The 18,808-nt window shown below is 42.2% G+C and overlaps 1 protein-coding gene across 3 annotated transcripts; it reads left to right on the top strand.

Annotated features, from left to right (window-relative positions):
• The first annotated feature begins 302 nt into the window (after nt 1-302).
• On the top strand, nt 303-15,313 carry LOC139546853 (N-chimaerin-like). Of its 3 annotated transcripts, XM_071355728.1 has the most exons (8): nt 303-552; nt 707-1,036; nt 2,783-2,867; nt 10,610-10,783; nt 11,429-11,506; nt 12,340-12,477; nt 14,152-14,257; nt 14,402-15,313. In XM_071355728.1, the coding sequence occupies exons 2-8, from the start codon at nt 782-784 to the stop codon at nt 14,571-14,573; spliced, it is 1,008 nt and encodes a 335-aa protein (XP_071211829.1). In that variant the 5' UTR covers nt 303-552; nt 707-781; the 3' UTR covers nt 14,574-15,313. The 3 variants fall into 3 exon arrangements, with proteins under 3 accessions (XP_071211829.1, XP_071211828.1, XP_071211830.1); XM_071355727.1 differs by having other exon boundaries at nt 303-1,036; XM_071355729.1 differs by lacking the exons at nt 303-552; nt 707-1,036 and adding an exon at nt 2,442-2,540.
• Nucleotides 15,314-18,808: the final 3,495 nt, after the last annotated feature.

Raw genomic sequence — 18,808 nt, forward strand, 5'->3', positions numbered from 1 at the left:
GAGGACAGGTCTCTGTGGTCCCTGGAACAGGAAATGGTTGGTAACCAGATTTTGAAAAGAACCCTTTCTCCAACAGCCCACCTCTGTCGTTAGCTGTGAGCAGTGGCAGCTCATTGATGATGCGTGACTCATTCATTGCTCATTATCAGCCCACGCTCACTCTGACTCTTCCGACACAAGCTCTCCTGCTTTGGATCTGAAAGGGGGATTGTAGAGGGCGGGGAAACGGCAACGATGAAGCATAAGCAGCCTCCTGCCTCACTGTGATTGGCCAGTGCGATCCATCTAATCTGTTGTGACTACTCCTCTTTCCCCTCACTCTGGTAATGCTGGCAGCATCCATCCACAGTACACACTGTGCTGTCTCTGTTCCAGAGAGAATATATCAGTTCTGCACAGGGAGGAGAGGATTAACACAACATCAGCTCATCTGCGTAAACATTCAGGGAACAAATGAGCACCCAAGGCTTCTTCTCTTTGCTATCCAACTCCAACCATCACAGGACTTGAGACTCTCGTCGTTGGAGCATCGTTCATGCAATTCTTACTGTGGTGAGAGGATTTAAAGGAGGACACATTTTTTGCGTATTGGATTTTGCGATTTGTGTGTGCTGTTTTTGTTCACTTAGTTGAGAATTGTCAAATTGGAACAATGCAATTAATATTACATCGTTTAAACTAGCTCTAAGCATCCAGTTTTTTCCAGGGGGCCTCTAACTTTTTGGACTGCGCTAGAAGGTTTGCTGCTTGTTAATCTGATTTGGCCAACCTGAGTGTCAGAATGCCATCCAGGGAGTCTTACGAGGTCCGGAAGGGAGAGAAGTCCCTGGTGCAGAAGGCCAAGCAAGAGGCCAACCAGCAGGACATACTGGCAGCTGCTCTGGGGATGAGGATCTCAGGACCCCAGAAACCTCCAGCCACAATCTGGCAGCCTCTCAAACTGTTTGCCTATTCACAGCTCACCTCGCTGGTCCGCAAAGCCACGCTGAAGGACAACAGCCTGCCGCACAAGTACGAAAAAGTCCACAACTTCAAGGTGAGACAGATCGCCACAGGAACAGTAGTTCTGTTGCACCTCTTCATGCCATTCCACTCTAAAATATGGCTTGTATTTCAGCATGTTGTAGACAGGCTGTGTTTTTTTGTAGTATGCTGCTGTGGTGGCAGTTGGCCACCAGAATGTCTGTTTGGGGGGTTATGGGGCAAGAGAAAGCCTGAGAAAACAGGACTGTTTTTGGATCTGTCCACTGAGTGTTTTTCAAAAGGAAATCTGTTGGGCGGTCTGTAGTCCACTGTTGTGGGTTCGGGCACCAGATGGGGAGATTAGGTGATGGAAGGGGGGGGGGGGCAGTGGAAGAGTGGTATCCCCATTAGGCTCCAGTCAGCAGACTTAGCCCCTGCTCTGCTCTGACTGTTTGGGTTAGTTAATGAAGTTGGGAGCTGGGGGAGAAACATTCCCTCAAAGGTTCTAGAACTGCTGACACTTACAGGACTCCTGCTTCCCTCTTCCCTTATTTATTTATTACTCTGCCATGCAGTCCATGCTGAATGCGCCATTAAATCATTTGAAGGGTCTGTCACATATTTAACTGTTTCAAGATCCCTTCACAACAGGAAGCAGTCTGGGCTGATATGATTAGGGTGTAATAGTTATTGACAGAGCATTAAAATGAATAATCATCCTAAACCTTCTGTACAACCAAGATATCTCTTTGAAGTTATGATTACAAAATATGATTAAAAAAAATGAACATTGGAGACAAATTTAACCAAATAGGCCAGACATAACAACCAGTGGTAAGTTTTATGGGTTAATTAAATGTTCTGGTTTTTCCACACACACACAAAAGAAAACGTGTTTTATTGTCACATACACCAGATAGGTGCAGTGAGATGTGTTGTTTTACAGGGTCTGCCATAGTAGTACGGCGCCCCTGGAGAAAATTAGGCTGAAGTGCCTTGCTCAAGGGCACATCGACAGATTTTCCACCTTGTCGGCTCAGGTATTCCAACCAAATAGAATAAGGTTTTCTTTCCCTCTAAACCATGGATCACAAAATAGATTCTAACCATCCTGCAAATAGTATAGTCTGATGAACTCACAGTTCATCAGACTTGATATCATCTTCACCATGGTATACCGTGGCGGATTGTTTTACTGCTAATCCTCTCATGCTTTCCCTGCTCCCATAGTGAGTTTACACAGTGTATTGGTGATGGCGCTAGTATTCTCACCTCATATCAAAGGGGCCGTTATTGCCTCCGTTGTGTAGGAAAACACCTCAGAGGGTGGCAGCACTGCCTCCTCCCCAGAGGTCTGGATCAGGCACTCCTGATTGGCTGAGCTGTTGTTATGTTGCCTGGCGGAGTGGGAGCTCCCTTCCCTGCGTGAGAATCCTTTAACCGTTGCCGTAGCACATTTCCATGACAACATTCCCTCCTCAAACTGGCACAGGGTCAACGGTGCCCACCCATCCTCCCCCGTTCTGCATCACCATCACATCACCACCACCACTATTCAGCCTGGCCACTCATTAATGGTTAGCATGGACTCGACATCCTGTCAGATTTGACTGGGCTCTAAACGCCCCTAATCTACAACACACGCACAGATAATCCCTTTATTTAACTAGTTTAAGACGCCGGCATTGTGGTTTTCTCCAGGGCAACCTGGGGAAGGTATGGTACCTGTGCAGTACATGACTGCAGCTTCTGACTGCCAGCTCTCTTTCTCTCTCTCTCGCTCTCTTTCTCGCTCTCTCTCTCTCTTTCTATCCTCCAGGTCCACACGTTCCGGGGACCTCACTGGTGTGAATACTGTGCCAACTTCATGTGGGGGCTGAAGGCTCAGGGAGTCAAGTGTGCAGGTACGTACTGTGCTATACTTAACAGTAGACAGCCACTATACAGCTGCTGCTCCTGGCTGCTCTTACTTAACAACACGCTGTTCTCTATTTATAATGGACTTTGATGTTCTCACCCCAGTATGTGGGTAACCTGGTTTTTAATGTGAGTGTTTGTAAGTATAACCTTGTATAATAGCGTGAAATAAGAACTCAATATCAAGCATTTACTCAGTGTGATGTAATCCATACTCCCACTAATGTGAAAGCCGTGCTTTAAGAGCAGATTGTGTGTTACTGTACTAATGAATGAGAGGTCAAGTTGATGAGTTTGCTTATGGCTACCATTCCACTGTTCAAATGACAAGCTATAATGAAAATATTCCCATATTCTCACGTAATGTTCAAAGCAGTTGTTTTCCACTCAACGTCAGACTAATAGTGTACTTATATGCACTCTATATGCACTCTATATCCTGTCATATTGATCAGTCCATTATCATAATGTACAGTGGCGTTCGGACTCAGACTGTCTCTCTCTCTCCCTTCTCTCTTCGCTCTCTCGCTCTCTCGCTCTAGCTCTCGCTCTCTCTCTCTCTCGCTTTCTCTCTCTCTCTCTCTCTCTCTCTCTCTCTCTCTCTCTCTCTCTCTCTCTCTCTCTGTGCTCCAGTTGCAGGGGAAGTGGGGGGTTGAGAATGCCTCTGTGGATTCATGCGGAAATACTCACTTGATGGTCTCTGAATAGATTCACAATGTTCTAACACGTGTACGCCTAGGTCTATTTATCCAATCAGGGCTGATATTACTAGTTGAGTGATTTTGCTTCCTTTTGAACAATAACCAGTAGCTGATGTTTTGGAGCCATTTACAAGATGTACAGTATAGTCATGAGATCCCTTTGTTCCCATCTAAGTGTTTTAAAAATGTTTTTTGAATGTATTCTAGTGATTTCATATCATTTTTAATATCACAGGATATTAGGTAACAAGCCATTTTATAATGCTAGGATAACGTAAAAATGTGGCATAATTGTGGCATCCCATGAATGTCGTATAAAAAATGGGATCATATTTCTGCAGTGAATGCATACTTTGCTATTGTAAAGGTCTCTAAAAAGGATTAACTAATTAGCTTGAGAGCAAAAGTTTTTGGAACACACCACACTTACAAAAAAGAAAACATGTCAAATTTGCAGTTTCACATGTGGAAATCGTATTTTCACATGTGAAATCGCACTTTCACATATGAAATACAGTATCTGTTTTCACATGTTGAGCTTAAACTTCCTTCATTTGTGAAACCATATTTTCATATGTATTACGTTTAGAGTTCACATGTTAACACCACCTTTTAACATGTGAGGAGAATGACATGTTTTCACCTTACATGTGAATTGCAGTTTCGCATGACATTTGTGGTTTCACATGTTAACTTTCATGTGGGAATTGGATATGCAGTTTCACATGTGAAAAACAATCACATGTAACAATCAAATTTGCAGTTTCATATGTGAAAAACTTTCACGTGATTGTTTCACATGTAAGAAAACTTGACACTTGACATTTGTTTAAACAAACTTGACATTTGTTTAAACAAACATGTTTAAAACGAAAATGTTGATATCATGGATGGTTAGTCCATGCATTCTTAGCATAATCTATGGATTTAAGAGTGGTTGCATTTCTCCAGCCCCATCCCTCAGCTTTTTACCGAAACTGTGGTGAGGAGTACACTTTGTTAATGTTTAAATTAAGGATTGCGGCTTTAAACACCTTCAATAGAGTAATTGTGTCATTATATGGTGTAATCCTCTATTAAGTGAGTTACTTTTGCGCCATTAATATCAAGCAAAACTTCTGAAGTCGAGAACAACATTCTTCGAATTGCCAACAAAAATAATGATATTGAAAGCAAACCATAAACCCCAAAGTATTAATAGCAAAACCAAATATTGCAAGGAAATCCTTTTTAAATGCGAGGGTAAAAAAATAGTATTCAGTGATAATTAAAAAAAATTATAATGATAACACAATTAAATATAACGCCTCCCAATTTTTTGTTGTTACCCTGGCTTTTGCTTTCGCTGCCTTTTTGAAGTTTTGGCACAATCATTCCAGCAACATATCACCCTGCATCCCACTTCTGGTTTGCCTCTGAAGCTAAGCAGCGTTGGTTCTGGTTGGTCCCTGGATGGGAGACCAGATGTAGCTGGAAGTGGTGAACATAATCATGTGAAAAATAAATGTAATGTGGGGAAAAAACAAGTGAGAAATTCACGTGTCCGAAAACCATGTGTCTGATTTCACATGTACAAAATGTACGAAACCAAGTAATTAATTTTTTTGTATGGGATTTTTTTAGCATTGTTTTTTGATAAACAGAAGATCCCAGGTGTTGATAATTCCTCAATAAGGTATTAACGTGGACTGATGTGTGTGTTTAATATATTATTGATGGGTCACAGTGAGCCACACATATGTCTGTGGAAGCTGAGCCATGAATAATTTATGCGCTGCCTTAGAAAGCAGCTGACAATCGAATGAAAAGCACCTATTTTTGTAGATTCTCTATAGAGTTTTTTGCCATTCCTTCAGACTAAACCCATGGCGACCAGAATCTAGGACAGTGAAGTCTTATGTGATCTTTGAATTTGCATTCCAAAAATGTGCTCCCCCTTTCTTTCTGTATGTGTTTTTGGGCAAGCGCCAGGAAGCCAGACCCTGCCAGTGCTTGTTGTGCCACATTTCCTCATCAGAGGACGCCCCCCAGTCTCATACCATCATGCCCATGAAGAAAACAAAGCTCTGGGCTCTGAGCACTGCGAAGGAACTCCATTTCCACCCGCATTAAAAACCAGAGAGCTAGGTCACACAGCCCATTCTCTATTCATCCCCAATCTATGCAACTACAATGGCGCCGGAGGGGAGGGCTGCCGTCTTATCGGCTCTTAACCAAGCATGCTATTATGTTTGTTTTTTCGCGTTGTTCGTAACTTGTTTTGTACATAATGTTGCTGCTACCGTCTCTTATGGCCAAAAATCAGAACTGCGATTGCTCACCTCAAACTGGACAAAGAGTTCTTCTTCAATGAGTCGGACGGGAGGGATATAATACAGACACCCGACCAGGCCCAGATCCCCGTTATTCACTGGAGAAGGAAACGCAGATTTCACGGAAAGAGATCAAGGTGCCTTGCGAGGATCAGGTGACGAGTGGCTAATCTGCCCTTGCCTTCTGTCCTGCTAGCTAGTGTTCAATCGCTGGAAAGCAAATGGGACTAGCTGAAAGCACGTATATCCTACCAACGGGACATTAAAAACTGTAATATCTTATGTTTCACCGAGTTGTGGCTGAACGACGAAATTAAGAACATACAGCTGGTGGGTTATACACTCCATCGGCAGGACAGAACAGCAGACTCTGGTAAGACACGGGGCGGGGGCCTATGCATATATGTGAACAACAGCTGGTGCACAATATCTAAGGAAGTCTCGATGGTTTTGCTCGCCTGAGGTAGAGTATCCCATGATAAGCTGTAGGCCACACTATCTACCTAGAGAGTCTTCATCTGTATTTTTCGTAGCTGTCTATGTACCACCACAGACAGATGGCACTAAAACCGCGCTCAATGAGCTGTATACGGCCATAAGCAAACAGGAAAACGCTCATCCAGAGGCGGCGCTCCAAGTGGCCGAGAACTTTAATGCAGGGAAACTTAAATCAGTTTTACCTAATTTAAACCAGCATGTTAAATGTGCAACCAGAGGAAAACAAATTCTTGACCACCTTTACTCCACACACAGAAACACGTACAAAGCTCTCCCTTGCTCTCCATTTGGCAAATCATAAATCTATCCTCCTGATTCCTGCTTACAAGCAAAAATTAAAGCCGGAAGCACCAGTGACTCGGTCTATAAAAAAGTGGTCAGATGAAGCAGATGCTAAACTACAGGACTGCCTTGCTAGCACAGACTGGAATATGTTCCGGGATTCTTATAATACCAACATGTTTCAAGCAGACCACCAAAGTCCCTGTGCCCAAGAACACTAAGGCAACCTGCCTAAATGACTACTGACCCGTAGCACTCACGTCTGTAGCCATGAAATGCTTTGAAAGGCATTTCAACATCATTATCCCAGAAACCCTAGACCTACTCCAATTTGCATACCGCACCAACAGATCCACAGATGATGCAATCTCTATTGCACTCCACACTGCCCTTTCCCACATGGACAAAAGGAACACCTATGTGAGAATGCTATTCATTGACTACAGCTCAGCTTTCAACACCATAGTGCTCTCAAAGCTCAACACTAAGCTAAGGACCCTGGGACTAAACACCTCTCTCTGCAACTAGATCCTAGACTTCCTGACGGGCCGCTCCCAGGTGGTAAGGGTAGGTAACAACACATCCGCCACGCTGATCCTCAACACGAGGGCCCCTCAGGGGTGCGTGCTCAGCCCCCTCCTGTACTCCCTGTTCACTCATGACTGCATGGCCAGGTACGACTCCAACACCATCATTTAAGTTTGCTGATGACACAACAGTGGTAGGCCTGATCACCGACAACGATGAGACAGTCTATAGGGAGGAGGTCAGAGACCTGACCATGTGGTGCGAGGACAACAACCTCTCGCTCAACATGATCAAGACAAAGGAGATGATTGTGGACTACAGGAAAAGGAGGACCGAGCATGCCACCATTCTCACCGACGGGGCTGTAGTGGAGCAGGTTGAGAGCTTGGCGTCCACATCACCAACAAACTGACATGGTTCAAGCACACCAAGACAGTCGTGAAGAGGGCACGACAAAACCTATTCTCCCGCAAGAGACTGAAAAGATTTGGCATCCTCAAAAGGTTTTACAGCTGCACCATCGAGAGCATCCTGACGGGTTGCATTACTACCTAGTACGGCAACTGTTCGGCCTCCGACCGCAAGGCACTACAGAGGTTAGTGCGTACGGCCCAGTACATCACCGGGGCCAAGCTTCGTGCCATCCAGGACCTCTATACCATGCGGTGTCAGAGGAAGGCCCTAAAAATTGTCAAAGACCCCAGCCACCCTAGCCATAGACTGTTCTCTCTGCTACCCCATGGCAAGCTGTACCGGAAGCGCCAAGTCTAGGTCCAAGAGGCTCCTAAATAGCTTCTACCCCAAGCCATAAGACTCCAGAATAGGTAATCAAATGGCTACCCAGACTATCTGCTGCTACTCTCAGTTATTATTTATGCATAGTCCCTTTAATAACTCTACATACATGTACATATTACCTCGACACCGGTGCCCTCACACATTGACATTGACTCTGTACCGGTACGCCCTGTATATAGCCTCGCTATTGTTATTTACTGCTGCTCTTACTAATTTTTTAACATTTCTTTTTGGTATTTTCTTAAAACTGCATTGTTGGTTAAGAGCTTGTAAGTCAGCATTTCACTGTAAGGTCAACACCTGTTGTATTTGGCGCATGTGACAAATAAAATTTGATTTGATGATGGAAAACTACATATAATATTATATATGCTGCTGCCACTAGAGATGGTGTATTATGCTGTGGCATTAGAGATGATGTATTATGCTGCTGTCATTAGAGATGGTGTATTATGCTGCTGCCATTAGAGATGGTGTATTATGCTGTGGCATTAGAGATGGTGTATTATGCTGTGGCATTAGAGATGGTGTATTATGCTGCTGTCATTAGAGATGGTGTATTATGCTGCTGCCATTAGAGATGATGTATTATGCTGCTGCCATTAGAGATGGTGTATTATGCTGTGGCATTAGAGATGGTGTATTATGCTGCTGTCATTAGAGATGGTGTATTATGCTGTGGCATTAGAGATGGTGTATTATGCTGCTGTCATTAGAGATGGTGTATTATGCTGTGGCATTAGAGATGGTGTATTATGCTGCTGCCATTAGAGATGGTGTATTATGCTGCTGCCATTAGAGATGGTGTATTATGCTGCTGCCATTAGAGATGGTGTATTATGCTGCTGGCATTAGAGATGGTGTATTATGCTGTGGCATTAGAGATGGTGTATTATGCTGTGGCATTAGAGATGGTGTATTATGCTGCTGCCATTAGAGATGATGTATTATGCTGCTGCCATTAGAGATGGTGTATTATGCTGTGGCATTAGAGATGGTGTATTATGCTGCTGCCATTAGAGATGGTGTATTATGCTGTGGCATTAGAGATCGTGAGATAGAGAACCATTGGGGATCCCAGGCACGGTAAAGGTTAAACTACATGATAATGTGTTGATTGGCTACCAGCGGGACTGGCCCCTTACCTCTTTCCCCACCTCCAGTGTCAAACCCTTTTAGCCATATCAGAGCAGAGCTTATCCTCACTGGAGTGTCTTCTCCTTGCCATGGCAACAGAGCTGACAGTGCAGTAAAGCAGCGTCTTTCTGCAGGCTCCTAGGCTCCCTTGGGGCTCTCCCACCACATCATTGTGTGTGTGTGTGTGTGTGTGTGTGTGTGTGTGTGTGTGTGTGTGTGTGTGTGTGTGTGTGTGTGTGTGTGTGTGTGTGTGTGTGTGTGTGTGTGTGTGTGTGTGTGTGTGTGTGTGTGTGTGTGTGTGTGTGTGTTTGCGTGCGTGCGTGCGTGCTCACATGCACAACACCAGTTCAGCAGCCCTGTGCCTGGTGAGAGGCTGCCTTCTATTACACTGCCTGTCTCATACCCTTAAGAGAATCATCTCTTAAAGGTAATTACATTTCTGCATCAATGCACATGAATAAAGCCTGGTTAAATTTTTCTGAGGGCCCATATTAATCAAAATATGTATAGTTATACCAGTAGATCATAGTCTTTTTGTGATTTGTAAATTATTGATATTTGAGGAGCAAAAATTATGACATATTTCCTCTGAATCTAGGTCTGATGTTGTCCGCTGCGGCTGAATTTCTGCCTGCACGGCCATTGTGTGCGAGCCCAGATTCTGGAGGAGAATGGAGCATGCATGTCTGACTCTCCCTCCTCCAGGCCACGTTGTTTTCAGTGGCATCTAATTCCTTCTAAGAGCCTCTGTTACAAAGCGGAGCAGGGGTCGCTCTGCGTCTGTTCTCTGTAGGCTGCTGTGCTGTGCTCAGTGTGCTGTGCTCCCTACAACCTGAAACCTGCTCTGACTCTGAGGCAGGCAGTTGCACCTCAGGCCCCAATCACTAGTACTGAAGACCAAAGCAGCGTGGGATGCTCATTAAAACTACATATTCACTGCTTAGAAGAGCATAAATGAGGAGCATGTTGAGCTACAAATTATTTTTGTGTGTAAAAATGACAAAACAAACCAAGCCACATAGGAAAATCTAGAATAAATTTGTTAGCTATAAATGTGTTAGCTATAAGATCAAACTTTGTGGAATTTGTTATGAATAATTTTTATGCATGAATGGCACACTGTCTGAATGAGGGATTGTTTGTGGACCTGTGTTCCACTCCGGTGCTCAAGGTGACTCCAATAACACCCCTGGCAGCTGACCAGTGAGTGAAGTCAACAATAGGACAGAATTCTCCAGTGGTCCAATGACTTGCTGACGGCAAATATTGATCAAGAAGATGTTGGCCTTAGCAAGCAAAAACAAAACAAGCCAGTCAACTAAAATGAAATGAGCAATTTGGGGGATGCAGGCTAATCATTTTGGTACACTTCAATGCTCAATCAGGTCTATTATTTCTCTGGAAGATAGTATCATTGGAAGATATCCCTCTTAGGTCGTCCACTCTGACTCTCCTCTTCCTCTTTTCTTTCAGATTGTGGCCTGAACGTCCACAAGCAGTGCTCCACTATGGTACCCTGCAACTGCGTGCCAGACCTGAAACACGTCAAGAAAGTATACAGCTGTGAGCTCACAACTCTGGTGAAAGCTCACAACACCAAGCGACCCATGGTAGTGGACATGTGCATACAGGAAATTGAATCAAGAGGTGAGCAGAAGATAGATGGCCATGGCTCTATGAAAATACTTGGAAATTACACCATTCCATCTTTCCTTTTCAGGACATGTTATATTTTGAGAATTGTATAGGAATTGTAATGTAATGTGATGGACTTGCACACAAACCCAATTCAGTGTAGGTAGTAGAAGGGGAAGGACTAATGATTGTAAAGTTGGTGCTATCCATTAATATGACTTGTAGAGCTGATGGGAGGCCTGGTAATTGTACATGTGTAATGGAGAATAGTTTACTGTGTTGCTGCTGCTGCCTCAGTTGATTGCATTCCAGTTGAATCACTCAACGATGTAAAACCCTCATTTCTACCTCATTGTCTAGCCCGGTAATCTACGTCTGTAACTAATGCTATGTTTGATTTATGTCTTTATTATTTTGTCCAATGATGCGGAAAACTATTTGCATCTGCCCATGTTATTCCCTGTGTGCTATTGTAGACATTCTTAATTTCTCATGCATATTGAAGAGCTGTTAATGACATTCTCTATGTTGCCCAAGGTGACCGCTGAAGGTGAATTTGCCTCTATTTATTTTGCTCTTGGATGCCCGCTTCAGTCCTATGTTATGTTATGTAAATGCAGAATTTTTCATTAATCCCTCTCTATCCCTCTGTCATAGGTCTGAAGTCTGAAGGGCTCTACAGAATGTCTGGATTCAGCGATTCAGTCGAAGATGTCAAGTCGGCATTTGACAGAGGTATGTCTTCTTTTGACACCCTATCCTTCTGTTCGGTGTTAACAAACCCCTCGGGTGCCTCTCACAGTAGCATTCTTGTCAGCTCTTAGCGCCTCCATGTTTGTTCAATGTGATGGTTTAAATTTAACTAATCTTTGAGTTAAATGTTGGCAATGCGATGTGTTTGCATATTTGTGATTAATGGGAAAGTGACACATTTGCGGAGGGATTAATCTCCATCTGGAGAGCATGGCTTGTCCTGACACGGTCCACTCACAGGATTTACAGACAGGGCCATGGGCCAGCTCTGGGGATGGCAAATTATTGGACTAGTCCAAAGGCTGTAGCTGACCGAAATGTAATTCACCGTAGTATTAAACCTCCAACTTCATTTATCTACTCCAGTTAAAGAGGTAGTTAGTCTGCCTCGTTCTCTGCCCAGTGCAGAATGAGTTTAGAAATGGATTGGGGGGAACCCTGGAGCTATGGGCTAAACCTTAGCTAGACCAGTGTATGGGAGATCACCTATGACAAGAGTGTCATTCCAGCTCACAACACTGTGATATGTAGACCCTCAGAATTAGGCCATGGCCTGCTCTGGATACTGTGTAGGACTCAGGAACAGTCGGAGTAAAGCAGGCCAGGCGAGTCAAAGCAGAGGACCAGCCTAGATTTCATCCCCCACAGTGACACAATCCCTTTAGTCCTCACCTTACACTACACCACAAGCACACCATGCTGATTGAACTCAATTTCCTTGAGTTCAATCAGCAAGACAAATGTAATGCAATGTCTTATGCACATCCAGACAGTTTTTGCCTCTTTTCTAACAAATGTGTTATATCTCTTCACAGATGGTGAGAAGACAGACATATCTGCAAACGCTTATGAAGATATCAACATCATCACGGGAGCACTTAAACTGTACCTCAGGGATTTACCCATTCCTGTCATCTCATACAACGCCTACCCCAGGTTCATTGAGGTTGCAAGTGAGTTCAACAAAAGCAGCTTTTTCCTCTTCTCTGCTGGTTAAAACGATGTATAATTGTTTCAGTCACGCACCAGCAACATGGAAAATGTACCATGCAAGAACTACCATTGGTGTGCCTTTTCATATCTGTGGTTGAATTATGTAAATCCCTCAACATTAAAGCCATGATGCATTCAGTGAACATTTATTCAGGTCTTCCTTTTTGCACTGTGAGTGTTCAGAAATAATTCTGCAAAATAGATCATGATGTTTTTGAGTTTTCGTTGTTGTGCTTTACTGAATGTCCACTAATTATGTATCATTATTAACAATCCTGGGCATTCAGTGGAGAATGTAATGTACTTTCATGCAGTCCACATGACTCGTTCCATGTCATTTCGCCAAGCCATGACACCCACCAACTCAGATTGTTCTGAAATTCTTTATGTAGTTAGAAACAGGTAAGATTCACATTCCTGAAACATTCTTTTGTTGAAATGAAACGTTATCTCAGAGAAATGAAGCTAATTGATTGCACCCAAATTGGCCATTTTAATTTATAGGATTCAGATAATATTCAATAAATATAGTACCCAACATCCGATTTGGACCAAACTTCTTCCTACCAATGAGTAACACACGATGAATCCAAAATAATAGTCAAAAGCCACCCACTGACGCCCACACCCCACGCCAACCCCACCCCAACAACCAGTATACAGTATCAGTTCTCTATGTTTGACAAGTAGTATAAAGCCATGGTTTGGAGTATTGCTTCTCCATACTAGGAAATGTATTCTCTGTGAATCTGGTGATGTTTTTTTCCCTTGTTCAGAGAAATTAGTAATTGAATTCACTCGCATTATTTACCATAAAGTAGTGTGAAAATACCAGGTTTTGACCACTAGATGCCACTGTTCCTGCTATACCACCACACTCTTTTATCCAAATACTGGTCTCATTTGTTTTATTCAATAGTTCACAACATTGCCTTTGCGACTTTGGGTAGAAAACCAATAGATTTGGCTCGTGATTAAAATAAATTGTGTGGTCATCCTCACAATTCAAGCCAGTCCTCCATGAAAGCAAATCAGTTTGTTCTTCTTTTACGCTTTAACCTCTGTCCAGGAAATGGCCCCTTCAAAAAAGGTCTGGATTAGTTACTGTTAGACCATTCCTGGGTGAACAAGCAAACCATTAGGCTACAGCAGTTCTAATGATTTCAATGTTATGGTCTCTAATGGTCGTCAATGGTAAAAGGCCCAAACACACACTGTATAGTGTTTTGCAATTGTAATGGAATTGGGTTGCGTTGGGTTTAATGGTAAATGTCACTAGTCACAATACATGTAGAGCCACAGCTTCAGCTATAAATTCAAATGGCCAATTTGGGTGCAATCAATTAGCTTCATTTCTCAGAGATCAAATTATATTTCAGCAAAATTATATTTCAGGAATGCTTATCTTATCTGTTTCTAACTACAGAAACAATTTCAGAACAATCTGAGATGGTGAGTTTCAAAATCGTCTTTCTTTTGCGTTTTGAGGTGGAACGACCCACATGATAGTAAATAATTTCAGTGAGAACCATTGAGCACGGATATTTCAATGGGAGGTTTTGAGAGTGTCTTGTGAGAGTCTGTAGACAGAGAGACTGCTCTGCTTTGATCCCGTGCTTCTGTTTGCTTCTCAGAGCTGGAAGACCCAGAGAAGCAGCAAGAGGCCTTCCGTGAGGCTCTGGAACTGCTGCCTGCGGCACACAGTGAAACCCTGAGGTACCTCATGGTCCATTTAAAGAGGTGAGTTATTGACACCATCTAGCTTCTCTACAAAGCAATTCATTACCCTGGTGATTTGTAAGAGCATGTTTGTTTATCTGAGACACATGGTTATAATTGAATGCTCAGATTGTTAATTGCCTCTCCTTGATGCCTCTTCTACAGGGTAACGTTGAATGAGAAGGACAACCTGATGAATGCCGAGAACCTGGGCATTGTTTTCGGGCCCACCCTCCTGCGTGCCCCAAACCTGGATGCCATGACGGCACTCAACGACATCCGTTACCAACGGCGGGTGGTGGAGTTCCTCATAAAAAATGAAGACATCCTCTTCTGAAAACATACATCCATTCTGCTGAGATATGGAAGGAAAGAGCCACATTTTTTTGTAAAACAGCTTGATGCTGCCTAATCACTTTTTTTGTGCCAGGACTTGAATAGTAAGGAATCTTTGTATTACATTTGTTATATATCCATTTCCACTTCTAGTGGATTAGTGCTGAACCACACTTTTTCTTCCCCTGTAACGGGTGTGGATGATGATGTACCTTAAACTTGCATGTCTGTCTCCCCATTTTTGTCGGGGCTTGTGTAGACCACTGATGGACCAGACTTGGCCGTGTCTTTATTTTGTATAGCTTTGTAGAAGTAACCCAGCATGTGGTAAAGATTGTGAAACATTGTTACTCTGCTATTATTTGTCCTGTAGATTTACAGTATCTCCCGCCCGGTTGCCTATTAGGCAATTGTTTTTGTGAACATTGTATACCTGGATGTGAAATAGACTACTGTATCTTCTGTGAACCTTTGTAATGATCTTTGACTGATCCTGTCTTTTTTTGCATTTTCAGCTGTTTTATATGCAAGTCTTCTTTAGGGGAAATTCAAAGCCTCTTTCAATCAGAAAACAAGTAATCAGTGTACTTTTAAGTGTTCTGTTACATTTCCTAACAGTCAAAACTTTATTGCATTCAAACTACTACATTTGTGCAGTTAATGTTTTTTTATTGTAATATTTGTTTACTTAATTTGCTCATGTACATTTTTATTTATTAAACCTTGCTTTCTGAAAATGCACTGGTATGGCCTGAGTCATCTCAATTGTTCCAGTAACAATGAAGCTGTTGAATAAGCATTTATTGCAGTGCATGTTCATTTTAGAATATGGTAAAATATGTCCAGACACCAGACATTGAGGTACATGGCATGCTACATTTGCGTGCACTTGCAAAATGACCTTGATAAAGGGGGCTGTTCCTCTCAATCTGCATATTGAAATGAACAGGCAGTGCTATAGACGGCCCAGGGCCCACATGACCGTGTGCAGCGTCCCCTCAAACTATGCGTCAATCACAATGATTCGCTCTGAGATTAAAACAAAACCCACAATACCTTTAGGCACGGCCTTCTCTCCATCCAGATTTTTAATTGCTGGATACATATGCAAACATTGTCACTTGGGGTTTATGCATTTTAGGTTTAATTAACCCACAAGCAATTTCTTTCCACACATTTTCCAAAAGCCAGTGATGTCTTATCTTCCTTACCCGCGGCTCATTATAAGATCAAAGTGTACCCTTGCATTTGTGCTGCCAGTGAACTAAAGCTGTTGTTATTTTGGTTCATGTGTTTTTCCTGATTGAGTTTCCAACACTTTCCGCTGAGGGGTATACTATAAAATAGGATCAATGACTTAGCCAGCTAACTTTAATAAGCAACCATAAAAAACCTTTGATTTTCTGATTCATTAAGAAGGCTAAACAGTCAGGTCCATAATTATTGGCAACCTTGATAAAGATGTGCAAAAATGACTGTATAAAATAAATAATACAAATACCAAGCTATATTGTATGCAAAAAAAAGCGACATAAAATTAGAGCTCTTTGGCCATGCACACCAGTGGTGGGTTTGGCGTTGAAAAATAGAAGCATATGAAGAAAAGTATCTCATACCTACAGTAAAATATGGTGGTGGATCTTTGATGTTATGGGGCCATTGTTAATGTCAACTTTACTAAGTAACAGGACATTTTTGCCAAAAACCTGGGTGCCTCTGCCAGGAGGCTGACACTTGGCCGCAAGTGGATCTTCCAGCAAGACAATAACCCCAAGCGCTAATCAAAATCCACAAATAAATGGTTAATTGACCACAAAATCAACATTTTACAATGGCCCTCTCAGTCACTGAGCTTGAACCCCATTGAATTGATGGGGTGGTTTGAATTGATGAGGGCAGTCCATAAGACCAGACGATGGATATCAAGGATCTGGAAATATTCTGTATAGAGGAATGGTCTAACATCCCTCCCAACGTGTTCTCCAATCTCATAAAGCATTTTAGAAAAAGGCTCAGTGTCGTTATCCTTGCAAGGGAAGGGTGCTAGAGTATTGAAAACAGGGGTGCCAATAATTTTGACACCTATCTCTTTTAGCACATTATTTATTACTTGTTTAACAAATCTTCTTTCACTGAGCAATTGTATTAGTATAAAATAATATAATTTCCCAAACAATTTTTGCATTCAATATTCCTCAGTATTTATATTATTTATTTTATAAAGTAATTTTTGCTCATCTTTATCAAGGGTGCCAATAATTATGGACCTGACTATATATGAGTTTTTGGTTGTTGAGTCAATTAGAGCATGCCCATTTTAAGCTTAACTTTCTTTAAAAGTAAAAGTTCATTCGAAAATATTTAGTCAAGTTAGCTGGCTAATTCCTTGATCCTGCTTTGTAGTATACCTTAGGAGATCTCACTGGCCATGGTTTCTTGGTGGAGAACCACAGCCATCCTGAATGACAGCATATGAAATCCCATGTGAAATCCCATGATGTGAAATCCCATTAAATGCTCTGCCATTGTTCTCGTAGTGGAAACACTACGCTTTTAGGTTGGATTATTTAATACGATCAAATTGAACCTGCCCCAAGCTTTTCTGTGTTTAGCACCTCATGCTTTTTTATTCTTTCCCATTTTGTACTCAAATCTTTGTGGCTACTGTATTCATGCTTCAGTATGATTTATACCTGTTCAGGAATTCTTGACATCTTTATCGCTGGGGTTTATCATTTACATTAGGTTTGAATTAATGGTGAAATAATGCAGCTCTAGTTTTGGTTTATTGGTCAACAAAATTGTAATTTCTTGTTATTCTATTTAATTTCAGCTATTTATTATGCATCTCTATTAGCTGCAGCCAGTAGTAGACCAAACCAAGAAACCCATGTAAATGTTCAGACTACTGCTGTGATAATGTTATGACAGACCTAGCTTCATGCAGATCAAATAGAATTCGCTAAATATACCATGGGATGGCTGATTCATATTCACATTAATGAATCTAAATGTTTTAGTGCTTCTGATCCATGAGATAACTGTCTTCTCTCTGTTGATTGGATGAAGCTGTGTGACATTTTGTCCTGCATAGGCTGACCTACATTTCCAAATGCTAAAATATGCTGAAGTATTCAGTTCAGCCATGTGAAGTGAAAATGTATGTAATGCTTGTCCCAGATACGGTAGTCGTATATTTAGTTCTCAATGTGGACACTTACTATATTTTTCTATAGCCTATGTCACTATCATATTGTAGAAATTTGGGGACATTTTTAAATTGCATAGGCCTACATTAAATAAAATTGCATCACCAAATACAAATATCCCGTACTATACAGCCATTGCAACCCTTCCCCCACCCATCATACCCATAAAACAAAATGTACATGAAACAATTGACCTACTGTTAAATACCCTTGCAACATCAAAGAGCTCTTAGAATAGCTTTAATTGTAATTCATGTTAAATTATAGAATACATTGATTGTAAATATAATTTATCTTCAGAACATAAACAATACACGTAAAACTAAACTGCTATTCTTTGGGTTAAATATTGTGTCAAAATATCCCAGTAACACACTCCATGGAAAGTGTAATCCACATAATCTCGTAGGGAGCAGAAACAGGCAGCGGGAGATGCTCAATGCACTGCCATGCCGAGCAGATGTTCCACAGACACCACATGACTATTATTCAGATTAAGAGAGTGTTTTAATCACATGTAGAAAAGAGACTAAAAGAGGTCTGACTGAGAGAAACTCCCGCCGGGCTATATAAGGGCCGACTCCTGCTGAAAGAATGAACTGGTTCTCAACCGCAATGATAGGATGACACAGTCCCACTGCCTGATCACGGTGAGGTTGAATGAGCAGATTCAATGGGTTTCTCCAGGGTCACATGGGTTGGGTCCAGGCAGGAGGTACTTAGAGGTTGTAGGATTCAGGTGGTCTATGATTGGTATGGGGAGGGTGGAGGGGCTAGAGAGACAGATCTCTCTTGATTCAGACATTGACAAAATTGCAATTTGCCACTAAATAAGATGAATGATGCGGCTGGTTGAGTGACTGGCTGATTGAACAGGTGGAGGCTGTAGGGAAATGGATTTGCCTGGTCCCATCATTGCCTTGGTGGGGAGGGGCAGGTGTACAGCGGAGGTGGGGTGTTGGGGTGTGATGCTTGGCCATCTGGAAACTCATTGCAGTAGCTAGATGGGGTCGATGTTGTGGATATG

This window comes from Salvelinus alpinus, chromosome 20, assembly GCF_045679555.1.
Source record: "Salvelinus alpinus chromosome 20, SLU_Salpinus.1, whole genome shotgun sequence".
NCBI lineage: Eukaryota > Metazoa > Chordata > Actinopteri > Salmoniformes > Salmonidae > Salvelinus > Salvelinus alpinus.

Excerpts from the sequence above, each read along its gene's own strand:
- LOC139546853 (XM_071355727.1), top strand. The coding sequence starts at position 782 with ATGCCATCCAGGGAGTCTTACGAGGTCCGGAAGGGAGAGAAGTCCCTG. Across the intron at positions 12,478-14,151 it reads CAGGTTCATTGAGGTTGCAA|AGCTGGAAGACCCAGAGAAG; the intron begins GTGAGTTCAACA and ends TTTGCTTCTCAG. Across the intron at positions 14,258-14,401 it reads CTCATGGTCCATTTAAAGAG|GGTAACGTTGAATGAGAAGG; the intron begins GTGAGTTATTGA and ends CCTCTTCTACAG.